The 23181-nt window shown below is 38.3% G+C and overlaps 1 protein-coding gene across 1 annotated transcript in view; it reads left to right on the top strand.

The window, feature by feature from the left end:
- LOC127634048 (piezo-type mechanosensitive ion channel component 2-like) overlaps window positions 1–23181 on the top strand; it is a 171881-nt gene that overhangs the window by 47098 nt on the left and 101602 nt on the right. The window contains exon 3 of the mRNA XM_052113448.1: window positions 11598–11723. Coding sequence (XP_051969408.1) covers window positions 11598–11723 — 126 coding nt within the window. The remainder of the gene's footprint in view (window positions 1–11597; window positions 11724–23181) is intronic.

Here is a 23181-nt window from a genome sequence, read left to right on the forward strand (position 1 = left end):
CTACTCGCTCGCTTCATTCGTGGAGCCAGGCGACTGAGGCCTCCTGTTAGGACCAGAACTCCCTCATGGGACTTAGCAATAGTCCTGGAGGGTCTGGCTGAAACCCCCTTTGAACCTCTAGAGTCAGCATCTGACAGACTTCTGACTCTCAAGCTGGTTTTTCTTGTGGCGATTACCTCTCTTAATAGAATCGGGGATCTACAGGCTCTGTCTGTTTTGCCGGCCTGTTTAGAGTTTGCCCCAGGTATGGCCAAAGCTATCCTGCATCCTCATCCTGACTACCTTCCTAAGGTGCCTTTTTCGACACTACACCCTGTCACTCTGGAAGCCTTCTGCTCCCCGCCGTTTTTAACGCCGGAGCAGGAAAGTCTTCACGGACTCTGCCCAGTCCGTGCCCTTCAGACTTATGTCCACCGCACTAGCCAGTGGCGTAAGTCTGGGCAATTATTTGTCTGCTTTGGGGGCCGCAACAGGGGGGCAGCCGCTATCAAGCAGACTATGTCACATTGGGTGAGGGATGCTATTGCCCTGGCCTATGAGGCGCGCGGTCAAGCTTCGCCAGTAGGTGTCAGGGCTCACTCCACCAGAGGGGTCCCTCTGCAGCAGGTTTGTGATGCACGTTCATCGAACTTCATGGGTTAGATGTTTCTGCTACTCCGGATTCTTATGTTCTTGAGTCGACATCTCAAGCTCACGTCTGAACAAGTTTGTGATGCGGCAGGCTGGTCCTCTCCGCACACATTCATCAGATTTTATTGTTTGGATGTTCATGCTACTCCGGGCTCTTACGTCCTTGAGTCGACATCCCAAACTCATGCCTGAACAAGTTTGTGACGCGGCAGGCTGGTCCTCTCCGCGCACACTCTTCAGTTTTTTATGGCAGGCTCATGCCTGAACACGTTTGTGATGCGGCAGGCTGGTCCTTTCCGCAACCGTTCATCGAACTCTATGGGCTAGATGTTTCTGCTACTCCGGGCTCTTACGCCCTTGAGTCGACATCAAGCTCATGTCTGGGACCTCTCGCGTTTTTGTGAGCACACTTCACAACCGTAGGGGTCCGGACAGCCCCAGTGCGGCGGCGTGGGTATTGCGTTCCCCGTAGCGCTTAGCAAAAGCACAGCATCAAAGTGAAGCTTTTTGTAAAGGGAACGTCTCGGGTTACATGTGTAACCCTTGTTCCCTGAAAAAAGCGGAACGAGATGCTGCGCTTTTTTGCCACACTGGGACGTCCCAGGACTGCTCTTCAGAAAAAGGTATCTGTCGACACGCTGGTGACGCCTCTATTTTATAGCCTGGCCACAGGAGCATCTAATGATCATCACCAGCCGAGGCTATAAATTCAGGTTAATGTTCATTGACATGTTTCACACAAATTCACAGCTGTTCACAATGCAAGATTGTTCCCCGTAGCGCTTAGCAAAAGTGCAGCATCTCGTTCCGCTTTTTTCAGGGAACAAGGGTTACACATGTAACCCGAGACGTTTGCTAAGCTAAGCGTAATTGTGACTTTTGCTTATACATATGGTATAAGCAAATACATTTTAAATAAAGTGTGTCAATAAACCCCAAACCGGAGCGTCGGTGCATAGCCATTTTCAGATCTCTCCAGAGATGTTCAATCGGGTTCAAGTCTGGGCTCTGTCTGGGCCACTCAAGGACATTCACAGAGTTGTCCCATAGCCACTCGTTTGTTATCTTAGCTGTGTGCTTAGGGTCAGTGTCCTGTTGGAAGATGAACCTTCTCCCCAGTCTGAGGTCCAGAGCGCTCTGGAGCAGGTTTTCATCAAGGATGTCTCTGTTCATTGCTGCATTCATATTTCCCTCGATCCTGACTAGTCTCCCAGTTCCTGCCATTGAAAAACATCCCCACAGCATGATGCTGCCACCATCATGCTTCATTGTAGGGATGGTATTGGCCAGGTGATGAGCGGTGCCTGGTTTCCTCCAGACATGACGCTTGCCATTCAGGCCAAAGAGTTTTTTATTTCTCATGGTCTGAGAGTCCTTCAGGTGCTTTTTGGCAAACTCCAGGTGGGCTGTTATGTTCCTTTTACTGAGGAGTGGCTTCCGTCTGGCCACTCTACCATACAGGCCTGATTGGTGGAGTGCTGCAGAGATGGTTGTTCTTCTGGAAGGTTCTCCTCTCTCCACAGAGAAATGCTGGAGCTCTGTCAGAGTGACCAGCGGGTTCTTGGTCACCTCCCTGACTAAGGCCCTTCTCCCCCGATCGCTCAGTTTTGCCGGGCGGCCAGCTCTATGAAGAGTCCTGGTGGTTCCAAACTTCTTCCATTTACAGATGATGGAGGCCACTGTGCTCATTGGGACCTTCAGTGCTGTGCCTCGATATAATCCTGTCTCGGATGTCCACACACAATTCCTTGGACTTCATGGCTTTGTTTGTGCTCTGACATGCACTGTTAACTGTGGGACCTTATATAGACAGGTGTGTGCCTTTCCAAATCATGTCCAATCAACTGAATTTACCACAGGTGGACTCCATTCAAGTTGTAGAAACATCTCAAGGATTATCAGTGGAAACAGGAAGCACCTGAGCTCAATTTTGAGTGTCATGGCAAATGTGAATACTTATGTACATGTGATTGTTTTCATTTTTAATTTTTAATACATTTGCAAAGATTTCAAACAAACTTCTTTCACATTGTCATTATGGGGTATTGTTTGTAGAATTTTGAGGAAAATAATTAATTTAATCAATTTTGAAATAAGGCTTTAACATAACAAAATGTGGAAAAAGTGAAGCGCTGTGAATACTTTCCGGATGCACTGTACACTTATATTAAGAACCTCTAATGTAGCATCAAGAATGTTTCGGTTACGAGTGTAACCTTGATTTCTTGAGAGGAGGTAATGAGTTGCTGCATCAGAAGCTGACGTTATTGGAGCTCCTCCTAGGGGCAGTGACCTAGTAACCCTATACAATCTTGGCAATTTGACTGGCTGGTGACACTTTGTGCTCTGCCTTATACTTGCATTATTGCAGGCATATAAACCGGAGCCCAGCACCAAATCATCAGAATTTTATGACTGAAGTGAGGAGAGCACATCTCTCGGTCCCTTAACAGCAAAAAATCTGTAGTGAGGCACAGCTAAGCAGCATCTCGTTACCTCCAGTCCTGTTGGCAGACTTCTAGAATACCACCAACAGCAACACAACACTCAAATTGTTTTCTCATTTCCAGAATACAACGCCGGGAAAAGCAAGAGCGCTGTCCTGGGTATGTGGAAGAAACAACTCACCAGGGTCTATCCACCATTCATGCTCCATGCTCCAAGGTCTTAAGTTTGTTTAGTGACATGGCAGCCTCCTGGCAAGTTACCAACAACAGTAAAAACAGGCATCAAAGTGACCTGTGTCACGACTCCAAATGGTTCCCAGCTCGCAACAGTGTGTTACAGGGGAGATGTCACACTCTCATTCATGGCTCACAATGGCAGATAATGTGAGAAGGGAATCCCTAATGATTTAACCAGGGGTGTCATTTCATTGACACCGGGCTGCCCATAGACCTGCCAGTTTCCTGGGCAGATGTCTTGGTGGCCTAAGTTCCAATTCATGACATGGTGCTTGTTAAGGTGGCTGCGCCAGAGATCTAAACTCTCACTGAAAAGGGAGAGTATTATGTCATAATGTGTAGCTCTGAAAAGGACAGCACCGGCTGCGTAATTGGGATGTGCGCCAACATGGTGAACACCTTTTTCTCACTTTTTTTAAGGCTCAAGCAATTCAGCCTCAGAGGCTACTTTGTCCTGTTTCCCTGCCCTCTGAGAAAAATATGGTAAGTGCCTCACCTGAGTGCATATACGTCTCACTAAAGAAAGCCCAGCATCCATTGATATAACATCCCCCTCATCTCTGCCGAATGTAATCGTATCGTGCCTGCCAACTGTGGGGCACATATCATCAGTCTCATTCTAAACAGGTGAAGCTGCTTGATATGGAGAAGAGGAGGCATGCAAGGCTTGAGCCGGCACCAAATCCTCCTTAAATCTCCACGCTTTATATCCCATCCTCTTGCACCTCAATCATATGGTCCCTCGGGAGCCGCAGAGGAGCATAGCGAGAGGAGAGCAGAGTGGATTCAGCTTTCAGAACGAAAGCGAGCTGAGAAAAAAGCGTGTTGAGTTTCATGCGTTCGCAATGAACACAATCAATCTCAACAGGCAATTTGTCAGCAAGTGTTAAGCCCAGGCTATATACAGCATTTGTACTGTACGGGTAAACCGCTTGAGACAGCCACAACCCCTCCTAAAGTCTCAGACATCGCTAAGAAATTTATTTTTGGTTTCTTTTCACTGAAAGTACAGTAAACCCACAATACAAACAATACAATAACAAGTAATGCCAAAGAATATGCTTTTCTGTCGAGCATGCATAGAGAAGAAGTTCTACTCACTGACCAGTTGCCGATTAGAACGACAAAGGGTTGGATGGACAAAAAGGAAAGTTCTGATGATTTAGCACTCAGCTCCAGTTTATATGCCCACAATGACGCAAGCACAAGGCAGATCGCTAAGCGTCACCAGCCAATCAAGTTAGCATGATGGTACAGGGTTTCATGGTAACTGCCCCTAAGAGGAGCTCCCATGGCGTCAGCTTCTGATGCAGTGTTGAAGTGAACAATTATTGTTTATTTAACCGCCTATGAAACAGCTCAAGGACCCTAAACAGCATAGAATTGTTCTTGACAAGTAGTCAAGAGTTATTTGCTGTACCTAAGAACCAATGAAGGACCTTTATTTTAAGAGAATACTGAACGAATAATAGACATTACATTTTACATTAGGATATAGACTGGTTTAGTTGCTTCCTTAAAGTAATTGCAGTCTAAGAATGAATTGATTCAAATCAATCAATTACAACAGGAGAAACATTCCCATTGGAGTAACATTTTATATCTCATCTTATTGAGGCTTTCAGTTCTGAATATCAGTCTTAGTCTCTATGATAGGTATGATAGGATTACCTGGCAATTGACTGAGGTTCCATTGTCGTCATTGCTGGTAGATTGTCTGTAAGCTGTGGTTAATGGTTCAATAGTAATATCGACAGATAGTTATTTTGTAACTGCTTTTAAACCCTTTCTAACTTATGTTCACAAAAAGGAGCCAAATTGCAAAACGAATATCTCTCATCCATTGGAGCCAAGGGGCTATTTGAATGAGCAAACCAGCTTGACCTTTAATTTTTGTAGACAAGACTGCCTTCAAATACGATTAAGGTGATAAAACCTCAGAATTCAGGACAACAGCATTTCGGATTTGGCTCGAGCAATGGTCTTGAGAGTTGGACATGGATCTCTCAGCTTTTCCAGTTCATAATTCTGACCTCTCAAATAATAAAGATACTCCCAAAATTGTTTTAATTAAATGCCGCATCAAAACTCGTAAATCCTTTCAGTCGGTCTGAAATGGATGAAGTGGCTCATTAGGGAAAATAATAATGAGATACTGTCGCCCAAATGGCATGCTGATGCGATTATGCCAACAGAAGAGTCCACCGCCACTAAATAACAAACACATCTCCTCCATATCTGCTCTTCCTGTGCCAGTATTGTCTTTCTGCTGCAGAGGGGCTTATACTCAGTTCTGCTTTAAAAATTCCTGGTTCAGCTCATAATGTCTTCAGTGCATTTTTTTTAACTATGGGCATGGTTGATCCTATGATCTAGAAATTAAACTCCCTTAAATAACACTTTTCAAAATGTATAATTTAGAAAAAAAATTACTAACAATGTCCAGCAGTAGATAAACATGCTCCACAGCAGTATTCTGTCTTTTTCTTTCCCTGAACTGTCATTAATAAATGTCATTTCCACCACATCTCAAATCACCATTCATTTTGTGGTGGAAATATCATTAAATAAAGGCCCACTGCTTGCATTTTTGAATACTAATTACACTCAATGAAAATTAGATTGTCACACTTTTTCATAATTTAACAAAAGTCCTGCTTGATTGTAAATAACACAAATCAAATATTTGGTTCACTTGTGATATTTATCTTGACTTTTTCTTGTTTTATTTACATATCGCAAGTTATCTTATTTCCAGTATGGGCTTCACTTGCACTATATTGTCTCCTTGGTAAACAAGAACACAAAAAATTAGTTTGGGGCAAAATAGTTGGTCATGTTGGAAATAACCAAAATGACAGAGGGAAAGACATTTGATTTAATATTTTAATAATTAAAATTCTTATAATGGATTTTCATTTTGTAAGCTTGAAAGTCTAGGTCAGAGACAATGATTAAACAATAACATATATTTATAAAAACTATTGTAAATGTAGCAAAAATAAACTAAAACATTTCAAGATTTGAGTTGAAATGTGACCTTCAGCTAACTAAAAGAAAAGCTTGAAATATGTTATCTTTAATAAAAAAAAATCAACCCCCGGGATATTAAAGTTTGTGCATTTGGAAAAAAACAAACAAAAAAACACCCACCCAGTATGACTGATCCCATTTTACTTAAATCATCATCAGCACAAATCCTGCCTAGCAAATTATTGATCTATTGATCAAACTTTTAATCACTCTACAAAATATCCTGTTAAGAAGGATTTTGCTAAAGAGTTGGTACCAGACATCCAATTGATTTGCCCTTTTGGGTGTTGGTGAATAGAATGTCTTCTAATTAGGCTAATGGTCTGAATACAGTAGAAATAGTGTGGCATGGCATGACCAGACCTGTAAAACATTTTCATAACAGTAAACCATTGTAATGACCATAAAACGTTGCTTGGCAGCAACAGCTGTTGAAGTTTAAATTGACCAGGTGATTTGAATATGATTATAAGAAGGTGTTAATGCATTCATGAAGACAAGCATTCCAATGGTGTGAAATTAATGTTTTTAAAGCCATTAGTCTTCACAATATATCATTCTTCACAGTATTTTATATGGGCAAGTTGGAACTTGCATTAGATTCATTTAAAATGACCCTCCTACACTATGGCGTTTAGAATGACATACTGCCCATACTACTCTTACTTCTACTATGTCTGTCTATGGCAGAAATAGTAGTAGAATGGCATTCTGAACTCAGCCTATGTTACTTTTGGCCATCAGCTTTTCTGCACGGATGAATCTGAAGGTTTGAGGTATACTAGTGTGACTATTTTTACAGGTGATCATATTATCAGAGTGAATGTCACTAACAACATCAAAACTCACAACGTGAAACTAAACCCTAGCTTAATAGGTAATCTGTTTAGCTGTAATTGGATGCTAGTTGGCTAATTAGATAGATGAAGACGTAGCTATTTTGTAGTCCTTGCTAAAGTAGCTGGACCTTCTTTTCTTTATTTATGTACATGATGTAAACATGCACGAATGACAGAAGTATGCAATATCCTGGGAAATCCGTCCCAACAGTTCTAAAATGTAAAACGTTATTATAGGCTTGCCATAGTTGCCATGGTTTGGAAGACGGATTTTTTGTGTACTCACTCATTAATTACATTTTGTTAATTGCTAACAAAAAGTGTAGCTTTAAGTAGCCGATAGCCTTTAGTTTTGCATAACAGCCTGCCAAAACTATGATTTGCTAATTATTATTGCTAGTTGAAGGCAGGTTTTATGGACAGGTACAGTAACTGGACATTTAATACACTCATATGAACAAGATGAGTCATCAAAATGTTTAGTTCTTTTTTGACAGGAAGAGAGACTGTACATTTAAATGTGTAAAACTGCTAAACATATTCACATATAATTAATCTGTCACAATAATGACTCCTTTAAGAAGTGGTATTGTGTGTTACCAACCATAAAAATTAAAAACAACAAAAAACGATGCAGATTTAACACAAAGTTAAATGCTCAGACATTTTATGGCCATGGAGTACAGATCCAAAATCTGTTTGAACACTGCTCATTAATCTCTTTAGCACTTTAGCTTGTACGGTACTCTTTAAGGTCTCGTTGAATTGCTCTGCTGGACAAATGAATCATGGTACTATTATTTATGAGCCTGCTGTCTTTAAAGTCACCATGAATGTGTTTTGTGTGACAGCGTGTTAACCTTAAAACACAACAATGTCTGATGAATGGACGTGTTGGCTTGAGTGTTTAGTGGCCTGTTAGCCTGCGTTGTGTCTGTGGTCTGACAGCTCATTTTATAATTTCGTACTTAAACTCTTACATTTGAATACAGCTCACCCTCTTAACTAACATCTTTTCATTTATTTTTGTTATTTTACTCATCTACAGCAACTACGTCCCGTTAAAAGAGATGTTCATTTGCCATGCTAAAATCTGTTCTAGTATCCCAGTTTAATATGCAGAGATGGCCATAACTAAACAAGCTAAGCCTAACCAATCTTCACACTTTCCATATGTATCTTGATTCTGTTGTTCCTTTGATAGAGAACCAACATCCAGTATCCACTTCTGAATCCTTCCCCTTTAAATGATTAACAAGAATGCTTATACAGCAATATATATCAAAAACCTGTTCAACCCCTTTATGACCTAAAACTTGCATTTTTGTTTCGCATCAAATATAAACTAATCCTGCTGACATTTAAATCACTTCATGGTCTGGCACCTCACTATTTTAATTAATTTATTCTCCCCTACAACCCAATCCGCTCACTTAGGTCTTCAGGGTCCGGCCTCTCTACTATGAGTGTCAGGTCATTCAGCATAGTAGCACCCAATATATGGAATTCACTCCCCTTGACTCTTCACGGCATCTCTTCTATCTCTGAGTTTAAATCTCAACATAAAACTTTTTTGTTATCTCAGTTTTATTTATTTTAATGTGTTATGTATTCACTCTCAATGACTGTACTATCTGAACTGTGTTTTTGTGACTGTTCTTTGTTTGCGTATTATTGTGTTACTGTTGTAAAGTGAGATCTGGAAAGGCACTATAGAAATTAAACTTATTATTATTATTATTATTATTATTATTATTAATATTACTACAAAGCTGTTTCATTTAGTAGATTTCAGAAAATGGCCATGCCTCTGAACTCACAGCCCAGTGATCCTCAATGATGAACGAACCAAACGCTGCCAAAAATATTTACAGTAAATTGCTATCCAGAGAGAGAGAGAGAGAGAGAGAGAGAGACCTGTAATACAAGGGTGTATTTCCGCTAATAGTGGTGGATTACTGCAGCACATTCCTATTAAGAGCAGACAGACAGGTTCAACTCAATGAACTTTTACCCTGAAACATGGAATGCTTGAAATCTCCATGGTCACTGTTGGACTCAACTGGACTAGAACTGTAAAAATCTGGAATATTACAAGTCATTGAGTTCTTATAGCTCCATATCAACTTTTTCAACACAACATTTTTTATGACCCGACCTGTACGGAATCTGTGCCCACAGAACTGGGCAAAAAGGTCCATGGATTTACTCAGAATTTGTAGTTTTGTCTTACTGCAGACACACCTGGGGCCGGTTGCATAAAACTGTTTTAGACTAGTCTCACTAGTTAGTCGTCTAAAATGTTGGTCTTAATTTTTTCAGTCAGTTGCATAAAAACTTAGATCAGTCTAATTAAAGACCAAAATGTAAGACAGCACACCTCAGGCTGAATTTTGTTTACATTCCATTTTGCCATTGAAAATAACTGTCAGCTGAGCCAGTGGGGGCTGAAAGGGGCTTGAGTTGAGACTTGGTTGAAGACTTTGACTTCAAAATTGGTAACAAAATGTTGTGTTTTTAATTATTTGGGTTAAATCACTAAATGTGTTCATTAAAATACATTTTGAAGCATTGTAGTCCTCTAATAAGCAAATATTCTCAGCGAATAAAAAATTTATTGAGCATCCACTGTCGGCCATTGTTTTTTAAGCTGTTCAGTGTGTTATTTTTCCCACAATGCAATGCAAATTAGACTGTCTTACTAAAGACCACTGTGAGCTTGTTTTATGCAACAGGCTTTCTATGGCGTCTTTAGCTAGTCAAACTAATTGTTATATGTAGTCTTAAGTTAATGGCTGTATTTATGCAACCGGCCCCTGTTTTTTGTATTAAACTTATTAAAGTATTAAACTTCTGCAATTAGCATAATTTAGCCTAAACCATTTACCATGCAGCAACTTTATACAACTTTACACAAAAAATAATATTATATTATATTTTATAACTATTATCTAATATGCTGTTGGTCCTCCGAGTGCCGCCAAAACAGCACTCTACAAGACCCCTGAAGGTGTCCTGTGGTATCTGGCACCAAGACATTAGCAGCAGATCCTTCAAGTCCTGTGAGTTACAAGGTGGGGCCTCTATGGATCGGACTTGTTGGTCCAGCACATCCCATAGATTCTCAATCGGATTGAGATCTGGGGAATTTGGAGGCCAGTGTAACATCTTGAACTCTTCATCATGTTCCTCAAACATTCCCGAACAATGTGTGCAGTGTGGCCCACAGTACACCTTCTGTCAATTTGGACCAGACGGGATAGCCTTCGTTGCCCTCGTGCATCAATGAGCCTTTGGCACCCAATACCCTGTCGCCAGTTTGTGGTTTGTTCCTCCTCGGACCACTGTCAGTAGTTACTAACCACTGCTGACTGGGAACACCCCACAAGACTTGACATTTCAGAGTTGCTCTGACCCAGTCATTTGGCCATAACAATCTGGCCCTTGTCAAAGTTGTCTTTACTCCTGCCCATTAACATTTAGCCTTGTTAAGAGATGATCAATGTTATTCGCTTCACTTGTGAGTGGTCATATTGTTATGGCTCATCAGTGTGTATGTACAGTCGGGGTTGGGAGGGTTACTTTTTAAATGAATTCCACTACAGATTACAGAATACATGCTGTAAAATGTCATTTTTAACGTATTCCAATATATTACTCAAGATCAGTTACATATTCCAGTTACATTACTTCTTCAGCACTGGTAGATTTTTTCACCTGTTTTGATTATAAAATATTTATAATATTTTTAAGAATCTGTGTCAAGTTAAATGTATTTTGAAACAACACATCTTAAGAAACTGCATTTGGATTTGCGCCCCATTAAGTGTTTGAATGCAAGAACACTTATATTTTGCTGTCTGCTGTCGGTGATTGTGGTTTGATCTCTGGATAAGCTGTGCGTTGCCTATACAGCTGGAGTTTTTCTTACTGCCCCCTAGAGAAAACAGGTGTTACTTCAAGCTTGAATTGCTCTGATGGTATGGCCGGGGAAATGTTTTAATCAAATTTTTTTTTTTTTGTAATTAATAGCACTGAATAAACACATTAAATCAAAAGCTATAATGAATAAATATTAAACTTTTAATTTTGAAAATATCTCTGTCTGGATTACATTGATAAAATATCCAATATGTATAAAATAATGGACAGTATTGATGTAATTGTGAAATTTGCATACTACATTATTCTTTTTCAGATTTTTTTCTTTTTGTTTTACTGAATTGTGATTGTTTTTTTCTTTCTTGTATATATTTAGCCATATAACTCTCTTTTTTCTTTTGTGTTCCCTGGTTCAAAGACAGTCAGATTGCTTTTGAAAAACATGAGAGTGTGTAAATGTTGATCTTGATGTGAACTATCCCTTTAATTTTTCATTCGGTTATTGTAAAAACGCATTGCATTTCTACAGGCCACACAGGGCGCTTGCTGAAATCCCTGTGTTTCACCAGTATGACCTTCCTGCTGCTGCATATCATCTACCAAATCACAATCAACAGTCTGTTAGCAGGAGACAACACTGAGCCCAACATCAACTGTGAGTATTAACTGAATCAAATATTATATTATAGTTCTTTAAAACCAGACCATATAATGGAGTCATACAAATAAACAAATAAAAAATACCTAGATTCATGTTTTAAAACATGCTGCATGTGCAACGTTTGACCCTGGACTTTACTCATATAGTGTGTGTGCACAACAAAGGAAAAACAAAACTCACTGTCAGCACTTGCTTAAAAAATATGTCTAATATCAGAAAATTATTTATGATTAACTTGATACTAATTTACAATTAACAGTGTCAAAAGGTTAGAGGTCCGTTTAGGTTCAAGGTTGGGTGGAATGTGATTTTATCGGTATGAAACTTCCTGACATTGAGCTTTCAATGCGACATTTGCCAGTTTTGTCATCGTCCATATTTACCAGTTACCAGTTGTAATTTTTGGTTGACGAAGGCCTCTTTGCAACTGTGTTTGGCAGTGGAATTTTCATATCACAGATTAGTTGCAGATTTCTCTGTCCACAAAATTCTTTAGCCACTTAAGCTGCTAAAATGCAAAACCTGTAAAAATGTGTGTATAGATGGCCGAAGGTTTGTGATGGAATGCACAATCTTAAGTATATTTTTTATCTATATCAACGTGAGTGCAGGAAATGATGTACAAATCCCATTTTGTGCATTTTGAGGCTGATGAGCTAGACAAAAGTGACCTGAGGTCAAAATACACGCCTGGATCATGTTACCCCCGACACAAAAGCACTAACAGAACCCCAGACTGTAACTGGGCCTTGGCCCAGTCAGGCCTGCACACAACTGGCACACAGTGCTAGCCTCTTTCTGCAAGCGTGTAAGCCGCAACATCTGTGTTCAAGATGGGGATAAACTTATTAGATAGAGTGAAGGACCAATGCCTGACAGAACAGGATGAGGGACATGGAAGTATGGTCGTCATTCTTGTGACTCTTTGCAATTAGGGTTAGATCACGTAGGTCGACTAGTCATATCTAACACCATACTAGATGATTAGTGAGGTCAACTAGATTTATTCTTGAAATATTAATTATTATTATTATTTTAGCAGTGGTGCTTTCATAAGCATGTTGACAGTGTGTTGTGCTGTAGCTGTTAGATAAATAGCAAGTTGCTTCTTTAAATTCATTGGTTAAAAAAAATAAACGCTACAGCCATACACATTCAGATGGACGTCTTTGGCCATTTTGGCAATACAGGAGCGAAAACAATTTAATGGATCACTCTGCTTTTAAACGAATCACCCAAATGGGCTAGTAGATATGTTTTTAATAAATGGACTACTTGTTATTTATTATACCTACCAAGAAACTCAATTTGATCTTTTCCAGCTTTTAAAAATGGATTTAGGGTAAGAAGAAAATAATGGCTTTTTTCTTTCTGGGTTAGCACATTTTAATGGAAGCCAACCCTCATGGCTTTCACGTTCCAAAAACAACAGTTGGCATACCGTATGAAACAGCTCTGAGCCAAACACAGAGATTGTGCCTCTGAGATCTTTAGTGACTATATTTGTATTTGCCAGGGCATGGGTCTATTAACATAACCATATGTTTATGCCAAGTATTATGCAAACCTTGCATAAGCTCTCCTCGGCTGTTTTGATGTAAGCTCTTGAAAGTATATCATCACCCAATAATTTGATTTTAAATAACTCTTGGCTGAAAGGATTTATATCAGACATCAGGAGCTGTAAAGTGAACAATGATTAAGTACTGAAGAAATTAAAAACCGATCTCAAGTTTTGGTAGAAAAGAGTTGTTCCATGTTGAAACAAGTTTTGTTACATTTGTTCAGATGCTTTGCATGTGCATCTCTTTTGGTCAGCTTAGAGTTCTAGCCTAATCTAATTTTGGTTATTGTAAACTTTAATGCATTTTAATAAATACAAAGTTAACATTGAAGATCTCCCAGTGACTTCAATGTCAATGTGAACTTAAGTTAACTTAAAATGTATGCTTCATGTGGCAACATTTAAATTATCTGGTTTGATTCAAGTCAAATATTATTTAACATCACATTAGCACTTTTTACAGTGAATCCCCTTTCTCAAATGTACTGAGCAATTAAGTGTGGTATATCACATACATCTGTTTTCCCACAGTATTTTTCCTCATAAATTTGTACTATTAACATTATATTTTACAGTAATGTAATGTGGTAATTGATAACATTACATTGGCAACAGTCCAGTAAAAACATAAAATATAAAATGTTTGCTTGGAAACACTTTATAATATTGTTGTATTTGCTAGCATAAGTTAACTACTTGTTAATATAAAATAACAAGAAACTACTTTTTCGCCACTTATTAATTTTGGTTAATGTTAGTTTCAACATCCTTATAAATTTTTAACTTTAAAATGTTGATGTTAACATTAGTTAATGCATTATGAACTAACATGAACAAACAAAGAACAATGGTATATTTACAAATGAACAATAACCAAGATTAATAAATGCTGTAAAAACTGAATTTTTTATTGTTAGTTCATGATACCTAATCTGTTAACTAGGTCTGGAACGATTAGTCGACGTTATCAACAATGTCAACAATAAAAAATTGTCCACAAAATTGTCGTTGTTGAATAGTTTTTTTATCTCATTTAACGCAATATGAGATCACATTAAACTCTAATGATGACACGCAAGAGCAGCACTGCAGTTTGTGCCTGACAGAGGAGAGGAAGAATCACAGATCACAGTCCACATGCACACAAAAACTTACAAACAGCTTCAGCTTACAGATTACAAAGTATGAGGAAATTATACAAAAATACCAAATAAGTAAATACAGTAGCAATCTCGTTGTGGAATAAGCAGAGCTTCCTTTAAAGGAAACACCCCGACATTACATCTTAAATGCAGTTATATATAATGCATTATAGCTTTATTAAAGTTCAAATAATACAGAAGCAGATCATGTAAATAACTATAAACTCCCAAACTGGCAGTTCTCTGTGTTTTCAGCGTCTCTTCTATGAGTTGCATGAATGTCCCGGGGGACATTTAAGGGGGAGAGATTGAAACTGCACCCAGCTGAGGCACACTCTGAAACGGGGACATTCGTCCCTCGAGCTTGTTTTCCAATATAAATATCTAAAACTCCTTTAAAACAATGTACATTTTCTTCAGCAGCTATACTGCAGAAGCCTTTTTTTTACTGAGAATTTTGAATATAGTATTATAAATGAAAATATTTGAAAATATTTAATAACCCTTTAAAAAATATGCATTCACCTGAGAAGCAGCATATAAGATATTTACACTTGCTTTTACGATTACAAAAATGATTTATCCTACTGTCAAAAACATCTCCAAATGTTCAAAAACCTCTATAAACAAATAAAACATAATAATTGTACATCCTGTATGAACTAATTACATGTTCAAATACAACAATGTCTAAAGGTATGCTTTCTCTCTCCAAAGCATGCAGGCATGAGTACGAGATCTGATTCAGTTCCAATCTGTGTCATTTGAGTCATCATAGTGTCTGTGTCATGTACTGGCAACGTGGCAAAATCTATTGGTGGCCCTATGTAATTAGAGTGAACAATCTCTCTTCCCATATTTGGATGACTTCCAACTCTGGTTGCAGCAATCTGAATCCTAATACAATTGGTTTTAGCGCTCCATGACGCTGGACAATGTACTACATAATTTCTGATTAAGTTATCTGATCCAGGAAAGCTAACATGTTTTGGCCAGGTAGCACATTATGTACTGTGTGCACATTGTGCTTTGTGTAGATTATAATTTATGTATCTGATTGCATTGTGTGTAAGCTCGTTTTAAAGATAATCACCTCCTCTAAGTAATGGTATGTGATATTTTATGTTCATGAAGTTATAAGCGAAAACGCAGTATATAAGCACCTGTTTACATGTAATATGCATGTCAAAGACATATACTTAGCATATAACGGGCGCTGCCTCACGTGTCTGGGCAGCGATCACACTGAGGCAGCGTTTGTGGATGGTTCATGTTCTCATTGCGAGAATATAACCATGGCAACGTTTCGGTCACGGCTTTCCTTCCGCGGGAAAGCCACTCTAGCTGCACCAGGATGAGGCTTCGATTGCTGCATCGGAGAGCGCACTGGCGATGTTGGACGCCGATGACTTGACTGTGCTGCCACCTTCGGGTCTGCCCGAAGAGAGTGGTTTCCTCACTCCTTGGGTCATGTAATCAGTGTCCACAGCCGTCGTTGTCACAGCCGCCGGACAACAAGCAATATTGATAATATTTTTCTTGGTGGATCCCCGCAGGCAGGCCCATCCAAGCTTAAAGGATTAAGATGTATTTTACCCTCATATAAACCAAACATGAGCCCACCACTTTGCTCTACATTAAAAATACATATTCTTAGTTTTATAACAAGCCACAGTATTTTACATTATTGCTTCATCTCTGGAGGCAGAGCTGTTTCATTTCAACCAAATATTAAGTCATGCTAAGTGATGTGGCCTGATCTATAGCAAATAAACCTGCAGTCGCATACACGCACAATCTATACGTATTTTTTTACAACCCTGTAATAAGAACCAGCAACTGGTGCAAGTTGCTTTCCAACATGTCTTTTGTTGGTGAATTTTTTGAGTAACTGTTTTTAATTCCATGCCTAGACATTATGTAACTTTACCATACTCGTTGCATGAATTGGAGAGAGCCAAATGTTCCCCTTGTGAAGTCAAATGTTTTGATCCTTCTCCATGTATTTCTTACCAGCACTGCACTATTTAAAGGTGAACATTCCTCCTTTATGTCTTTATGATGTTATTTTACTATTTTCTAGAAATTATTTTGTATTTCTCTTTTTGTCCCTTGGTATGTGATTTTAAACCCATATCCTGTTATTTTGTCCTCGAAGCACTGAAGTAATTTTTTTTAAGAATCTTTACTCAGCTTTTGGAATACAACAACAGTTCATTGGGAGCATGGATGTCAAGCTTAAAAAAATACTAACAAATATATAAATTAAGAATGTAAAGAAATAAAAAAGTACATTAAAATAACAAATTAAAATGTTGTGTCTGACCTGGATTCTATTACACTAGTGATGATTCAAACATTTTATAGTGGAAATGACATTCCAAACTGTGCTGGGAAATTGGAAGTGGCAGCTAAGCTGCAAATTTGTAAACACCTATGGCCTATGCCATGAAGCTCGTTTAACAAACTCAGGGTTCCAGGATTGGTTTCCAGCCCCGAGTCTCCTAATCACCAGTTCCAACCCCTCCTTACTGGTATGTTTTCACTGCGTCTCACTGCGATATTTTGCGATAAACCTGACCAATGCCAAAAATTACATCTCTGTCCTAATAAATTTGAGCCAGTAAAAGGCATCTGCTGTCGAGTTCTAACCCTCAGTGGCGTAGAGTGAAGTAGGCAGAGAAACATGAGGTCTTTCTATTAAAGTGCGTTTAAAGATGAAAGAACATGATAAATGACTACTGGCGCATAAAGAGTCAAAAAGCCTGTTAGGCAAGAGCTCCAAATTTGTCATTGAGCAAAACTTTTTTAAATGGTTCTGCACTCAAGCATTGGCGTTGGTCTCATTTGAATTAATAAAGCAACACATTTGGCTCCAAAACTGGAAATAATCATTAGAAGGTTGTCACTTTCTAACCTCTAGCCTCTATTTAAAGGAATATTGCCAAGCTGTGATTAGCTGTTAAGTAATTGCTGTGTTTTTCAGAATAATGAACTCACTCAATGGCCGAAACCATTTTACAGTCAGCATTTTTGTATGAAGGTACCTCATAAGCACACTCATTTCAAACAGGCTTCAAGTCACCATAACATCCATGCTGGCTTCAAACCCATCAAAATGGGCAGTATGTTAGTAATACTGGCCAGTGACAGAAATGCGTCAACCAATTTTCTTATACCATTTATACTGCTGTAATACTGTATGTTTGCACAGCTATTGTACATTTGAGGACTGTACATTATATATTATTTTTCTAGAAAAAATGGGTAAAGTGTTTCGATCCATTCCTGACTAATGGTTAGTTCTCCCAAACCTCTAATTATTATAATTTTTTACTTGAATGCCAGTACATGAGCATGATTAGACATAATTTTCTTTCCAGCTCCTGCTGTAGCCTTGATGTGAGAATTAATAAGCTATTGTTTTCCTCGGTGGAATTTATATGAACTCTGGCAGCTTTCATCTGTCACCTTACTGCCAGCAAAAACAAACAGCTGAACGCGCTTCATTCTGTTTGTGTCGTCAATTTTATTTTTTTTGCAGATAACAATCAACTTCCTCAGGACACTTAGCTCACTGCTTTATACAAATGCTCACCTTTTTCCTTCATTTGCCTTCTAACAAATGCTAGATGTAACTCTCTGTTTCCTCTAGGTCACTGACAAATCATTTGTTGAATTTTGTTGGGGGTGCAGTGAAATTTAATTTAAAATGTAACAGTATTCACTATCCAATTTATTCCACTATGTGATATATTTCAGAGTGAAACAGGATTTTAGTTTATCCATTAGGAATTTATTGGTTGTGAAAAGTGGGCGTTCTAAAACAACATCAGTTTCCCAATGGAGTCACGTGACAGAACAGCACGCCTTCGATTTCCGTGAAGCACTGCTACAAATGCAATGCCAATGTAAGCACCTCTGGTAAGAAATCAGTTTCCGTTTTTTAATTGTTAAATTGTTGGGTGTAAAGAGTAGCGTCCTTAGTTTCGTTTGATATGCCGTTTTAAAAAATCTGTAAATTTTTGGCGCGTCAGCACGCTGATAAACATTATGTCCACATATGTGGAAACTGGCACTGCATTTCCTCAAAAGTAGAAAATTATTATTTTTAAAACTTTCAACTTTCAACACATCTCTGGGTAATTTCGCTTCATTTTAATATACATTTTATTTTGTTATCACTGTACAATACAATTCTATTCATTAACATTAGTAAATGCATTCCATTATTTACTGTGCATTTTCACATTGAGAATAAATGGGTTCATCCAAAAGGTGGGAAATGTTGCTTTCAGAGGCTTTATATGGAGTAAGATGAAAATAAGGTTCGAACTGTTCTGAGACCAGTTGAGTCAGACTGCACACTGGAGGTTAAGTCATTCAATAAATAGGGAGCAAGGGAGTATCCTATAGCTTTCTATGCAGCAATGTGCATTCAATTCTAAAATCTGAAGCTGATGTTTGGGCAAATGATTCCAAAATTGTATGAAAGATAATATGCAATTAATATAAATGGCTATTGTATACCTTTTCTGAGAGTTACTGGCCTCCTTCACATTCTTTAGAGAAGTTAATTATTCTAGATCTTCTCGACATACGCTATTTTCCCCCTTTTATGACAACGAGGTGCGCCTTCAGCTGTGCATGCTGTAATACAGTGAAGAGGAATGCATTTTATAAACTGAACCCCCCAACCCAAACCTAAACCTAACCATCTGTGGAGTAAATAATTTATGGTAAAGGAAAACATGCAACCTCCGAATCGTGCTTGTCACTGATTATGTGAACACAATTATTTCCTGGTTTTAACACGGAATCCGAACACAGGTCTCCCACATAGTTGATGCAACATGCTTCCGATCACGCCACAAGGGAAAGTAAACATGCTAGAGTCGATGTACAAATGTCTGATAGCAGATGCTGCTTGCCAGTGAGTTGGCATAATGTGGGAGATCCTAGGTGCTGGAAGTCTCTGAAACTACATGCTGCCATCCTGTGTGATCATGTTGGCATGGACATCCTTGTGCGGCTGAGTTTCAACAAACGAAACCTCTGGATTTGCGGGAGGGCTTGTTATTAGAACGAGTAAGATACTTTTATGAAAATAATTTGAGAATTAAAATGACAACCACATCTAAAAACATCTAAATCGACTCTAATTCGAACCCATGTAAACAGAGTTCCCACAGTCCTTTTGCATTCTACGTTTGTCACTTTGTTTGGAGTTCTGGAACATGAGAAGCTATTTTATTTCCCTGCTGAGATGATAACTTTTTCAGAAAGTTTGAAATTAATACTAACCATTTGTTTAAAGAGATCAGCAGGATGTACATCTGAATTTGTTTTCAGTGTTCCCACAAAGAAATATTATGAAGACATCAGACTTTCAATTGAGCAGTCTTTGTTTAGAAGAACACCCCTCGACCTCATCCTGAATGGTTTCCTGAGCGTCATGGCAGATATTCATTATGAAGGCCTTGAGATGTCCACCTGAGACAACAAGAGTAAGTCTGGAGAAGAATGAATTGGACAGGGCACTTTCAACCAAGAGAGTACAAAATAGGGCTTGAAACTCTTATTATCTGTTAATTTTAACAACATGTTTGTTAAAGGGTTTCTAAGCCTTCAGAAAAAGTTGTTCGTCCACATGAGGTCAAACTATAACTTTTATTCACAACTGTTACCAAAATAACTGAACACAGTTTAAACTGATTTGTGTTATATTGCTTACAATACATATTAAATAAAACTATTAATAAAATTCTAATTTGAAATTTCTAATAAAAATGGGTAACAGGGTTGCAAGCAACAGGGTTTCAGAGTTAGCCTAAATCACTCTATTTTGTAGTTATTGATAAATATTTATTTACCATAAATAAAAGAGACTTTAGTAACAAGATTGATCCTGATTAATGCAGTCAACACAAATCACTGTATGTTCAAAACACAATGAGAGTACACTGAGTTTTTTTTTTAAGGGCGCAACTTAAAGTTTGTCTTTTAATTGTGAAACTTTGAAATGTTTATGAGCTGTGATGATTCGGCACACCAGCCTGAGGGCCAAGATTTATGGCGCTGCTTTCTCTTTCACTATTGATATCACAATTCAAAGTTTGACATGGTACAGGTTTTTCCAAATATAGAATCACATGATAACAAGGATGCCGTCTGAGCTTTGATCTTGCTCTCTGTGTATTCTCAGAATAGGCATATTTGTAAAATTCTCTTAAAGAAAATGAAAGCCCCAAACATCTGATGTCTATTTAGCAATTGTGCTTAAACAAAAGTATTTGGATACTCAATAGATAATAGAAATTAACGGCTTCCTTAAGCTATGGTTATTACTTATTACTTATGTCTTATTTCTTAAATGACTGACTTAGAGATTAATCGATGAATGCCACATACGTAGGTGTCGAGCAAAATCCTTCTCATTCTTATAGACTTGTTTTTGCCAACTGGAGCCTTCTGTTCATAATGATGCATATATATTATTATTGCTCTTATCAAAGCACCCTATACTGACAAATTATTCCATAATACAATTTTAATAATCAGGTTTGTTTATACTGTCAGTCCATTGTCATAAACATATTTATGTTTTCATATTTTCCCATCTGCTCACATAAAGCTATACTTGTAACTTTGTATTAATTTTGAGAGAAAACTGGCAGCATCAAGATTAGGTATAGCCTGTAACTGCATACAATATATATTTTATATGTTGTCATAAGAAACTGCATGATGTAAACCCTAAATATGTATTTAAAAAATCATTGAGTAGAGTTACACATCATGCGCTTTGCATGTGTGTGCGATAAGTGTACTTGTGTAGTGTAAAATGAGTGTAGGCAAACTCCCTATGAACTTCAGTAATACATGTGTGCTCTATATATTATTAATGTGAAGGTAAGAGCCAAAGGACAATATACAATAGAAATTCACAAGGTCTTTCTGGTCAACTTCAAGAAATCACGGAGTTTGTTGCAATGTCACAGATGTCCACAATAAGAGAATAATGTAAATTCATCGCTAGTGAAAATCGAGCAGCCTGACACATTGTTCTTGGCATGCAACAATGGTGAACTAAGAACGAATCCCTGAAATGCAAAACCAGTGGTCTGAAAATGTCCTTGTCAGCACATTTTAGCCCCAAAACCGAATGCAGAATCTAATTCAGTTTCAGGCATATGTTGGATGTTGTCACATGGCATCAGAGCGGGTAGCAGTAATATAAGATGGATTTGGTTCCCAGCATTTTCCTGGTTGACATAAAAGTTTATGGTTTGCCAGACGCTCCTAATAGTCACTTCAGGTGAGGGGGACATTTGCCAAACAATCCACAGCCTATTGCATCACTCATAAGTTGTCAAAATCTCAGATCTTGGAGGATCAACTTAAAAAGGCGGTGTATTGCGCTTGGCAAGGACACAGTCGAAATTCCCCTTCCTTGCTCTCAGAATGGCCTAGAATACCTGGAATTGTCCCTGTAAACAGACGTCCATGAAGTAAAATCTGATTGAAGTGTAGCAATCTGTAGAGACATATCAATCACCGATCCAAGCGAACATGTTGTTTTGTTTGGACTTTATTTGAAATATGGATACAAATACCATTAAGAGAGCAATGATTATTAAGCCTGTGCCAAATGTTCTTTGTAAGGTTTAAGCATCACGGCTTGTGCAATGAGTGGGATCTTAAACTCGCTTCTTTGGTTCTTATGTGTGGTTTTACAACATATGGTTTAAGTCTATGGCGTGATGTAAATGAGGTGTCTATAGCATGTGAACACACCTGGTTCAGCATATGTAATGTTGCCTTTACTATAAGTAATTTTCTTGCTCTGATGATGTAAAGGGTTTATGTTTTGTTCTCTGTTCAACACATCATCTCACTGAATCTAATGAAAGACAGAATAACAATCAAAAAGTGCCACATGCATTAAAGCCAGACTGATCGCACTGTGAATTTGGCGACAGTAGGTCAAACGTTCTGCTGAAATCGGTCTGTGCTTACTGAAATTTAAACCACTACCTCTAGTGGGTGATGCTGGAGGAGTTGTTGAATATATGGTCACATGTAATCTCCAGTTTCTGGGTGAAAGGTCCACAGAGCAGCACCAAAAGCAAGCTGTATTTTTATTTGTAAATGACATAATACAGTCAACAGGAATGCAACATTTATTGACCCTCAACACAAACCCCAACCCTAACCCTATACCGTCTGTGGAGTAAAAATTAGAGGTTGTCCGATATACTGGTTTTAACAATTAATCGGTTCCAGTAGTTGCTTTTTGGAACTATCGGTTATCGGCAGAAATCGGTGCCGATAGTAAATAATAGTTTTTTTTTCTCTCTGTATTGAGCATGATAATGGAGCCAAGTCTCCACCATTTCAAATGAAGAGTTCCTGGTATGTTTTGGGCGTGTTTAAAGGTAAAAGTCCAGCTTATGCATCAAATCTCATTATTATCTGGATTTTTGTTGACTAATAAACTCCATCTTGGATTTTGTTTATTTTGGATACTTGTAACCTCTTATGTCGGTACCCGTCACCATATGGAAAGACTAAGACTTTTTTTATTAATCTGCCGATTCATCCGTTATTGGCCTTAGTAACTGGTATCAGCAAAATCCACCATAGGTCAACCCCTAAAACAAATGTAAACAAAAAGGCAACCTCTGAATCAAGCCACCCCACACTATATGCAATAGCATCATGTAATCTGATTTTGTGCTATAAA

Source organism: Xyrauchen texanus, chromosome 41 (assembly GCF_025860055.1).
Source record: "Xyrauchen texanus isolate HMW12.3.18 chromosome 41, RBS_HiC_50CHRs, whole genome shotgun sequence".
In the NCBI taxonomy this organism is placed as follows: domain Eukaryota; kingdom Metazoa; phylum Chordata; class Actinopteri; order Cypriniformes; family Catostomidae; genus Xyrauchen; species Xyrauchen texanus.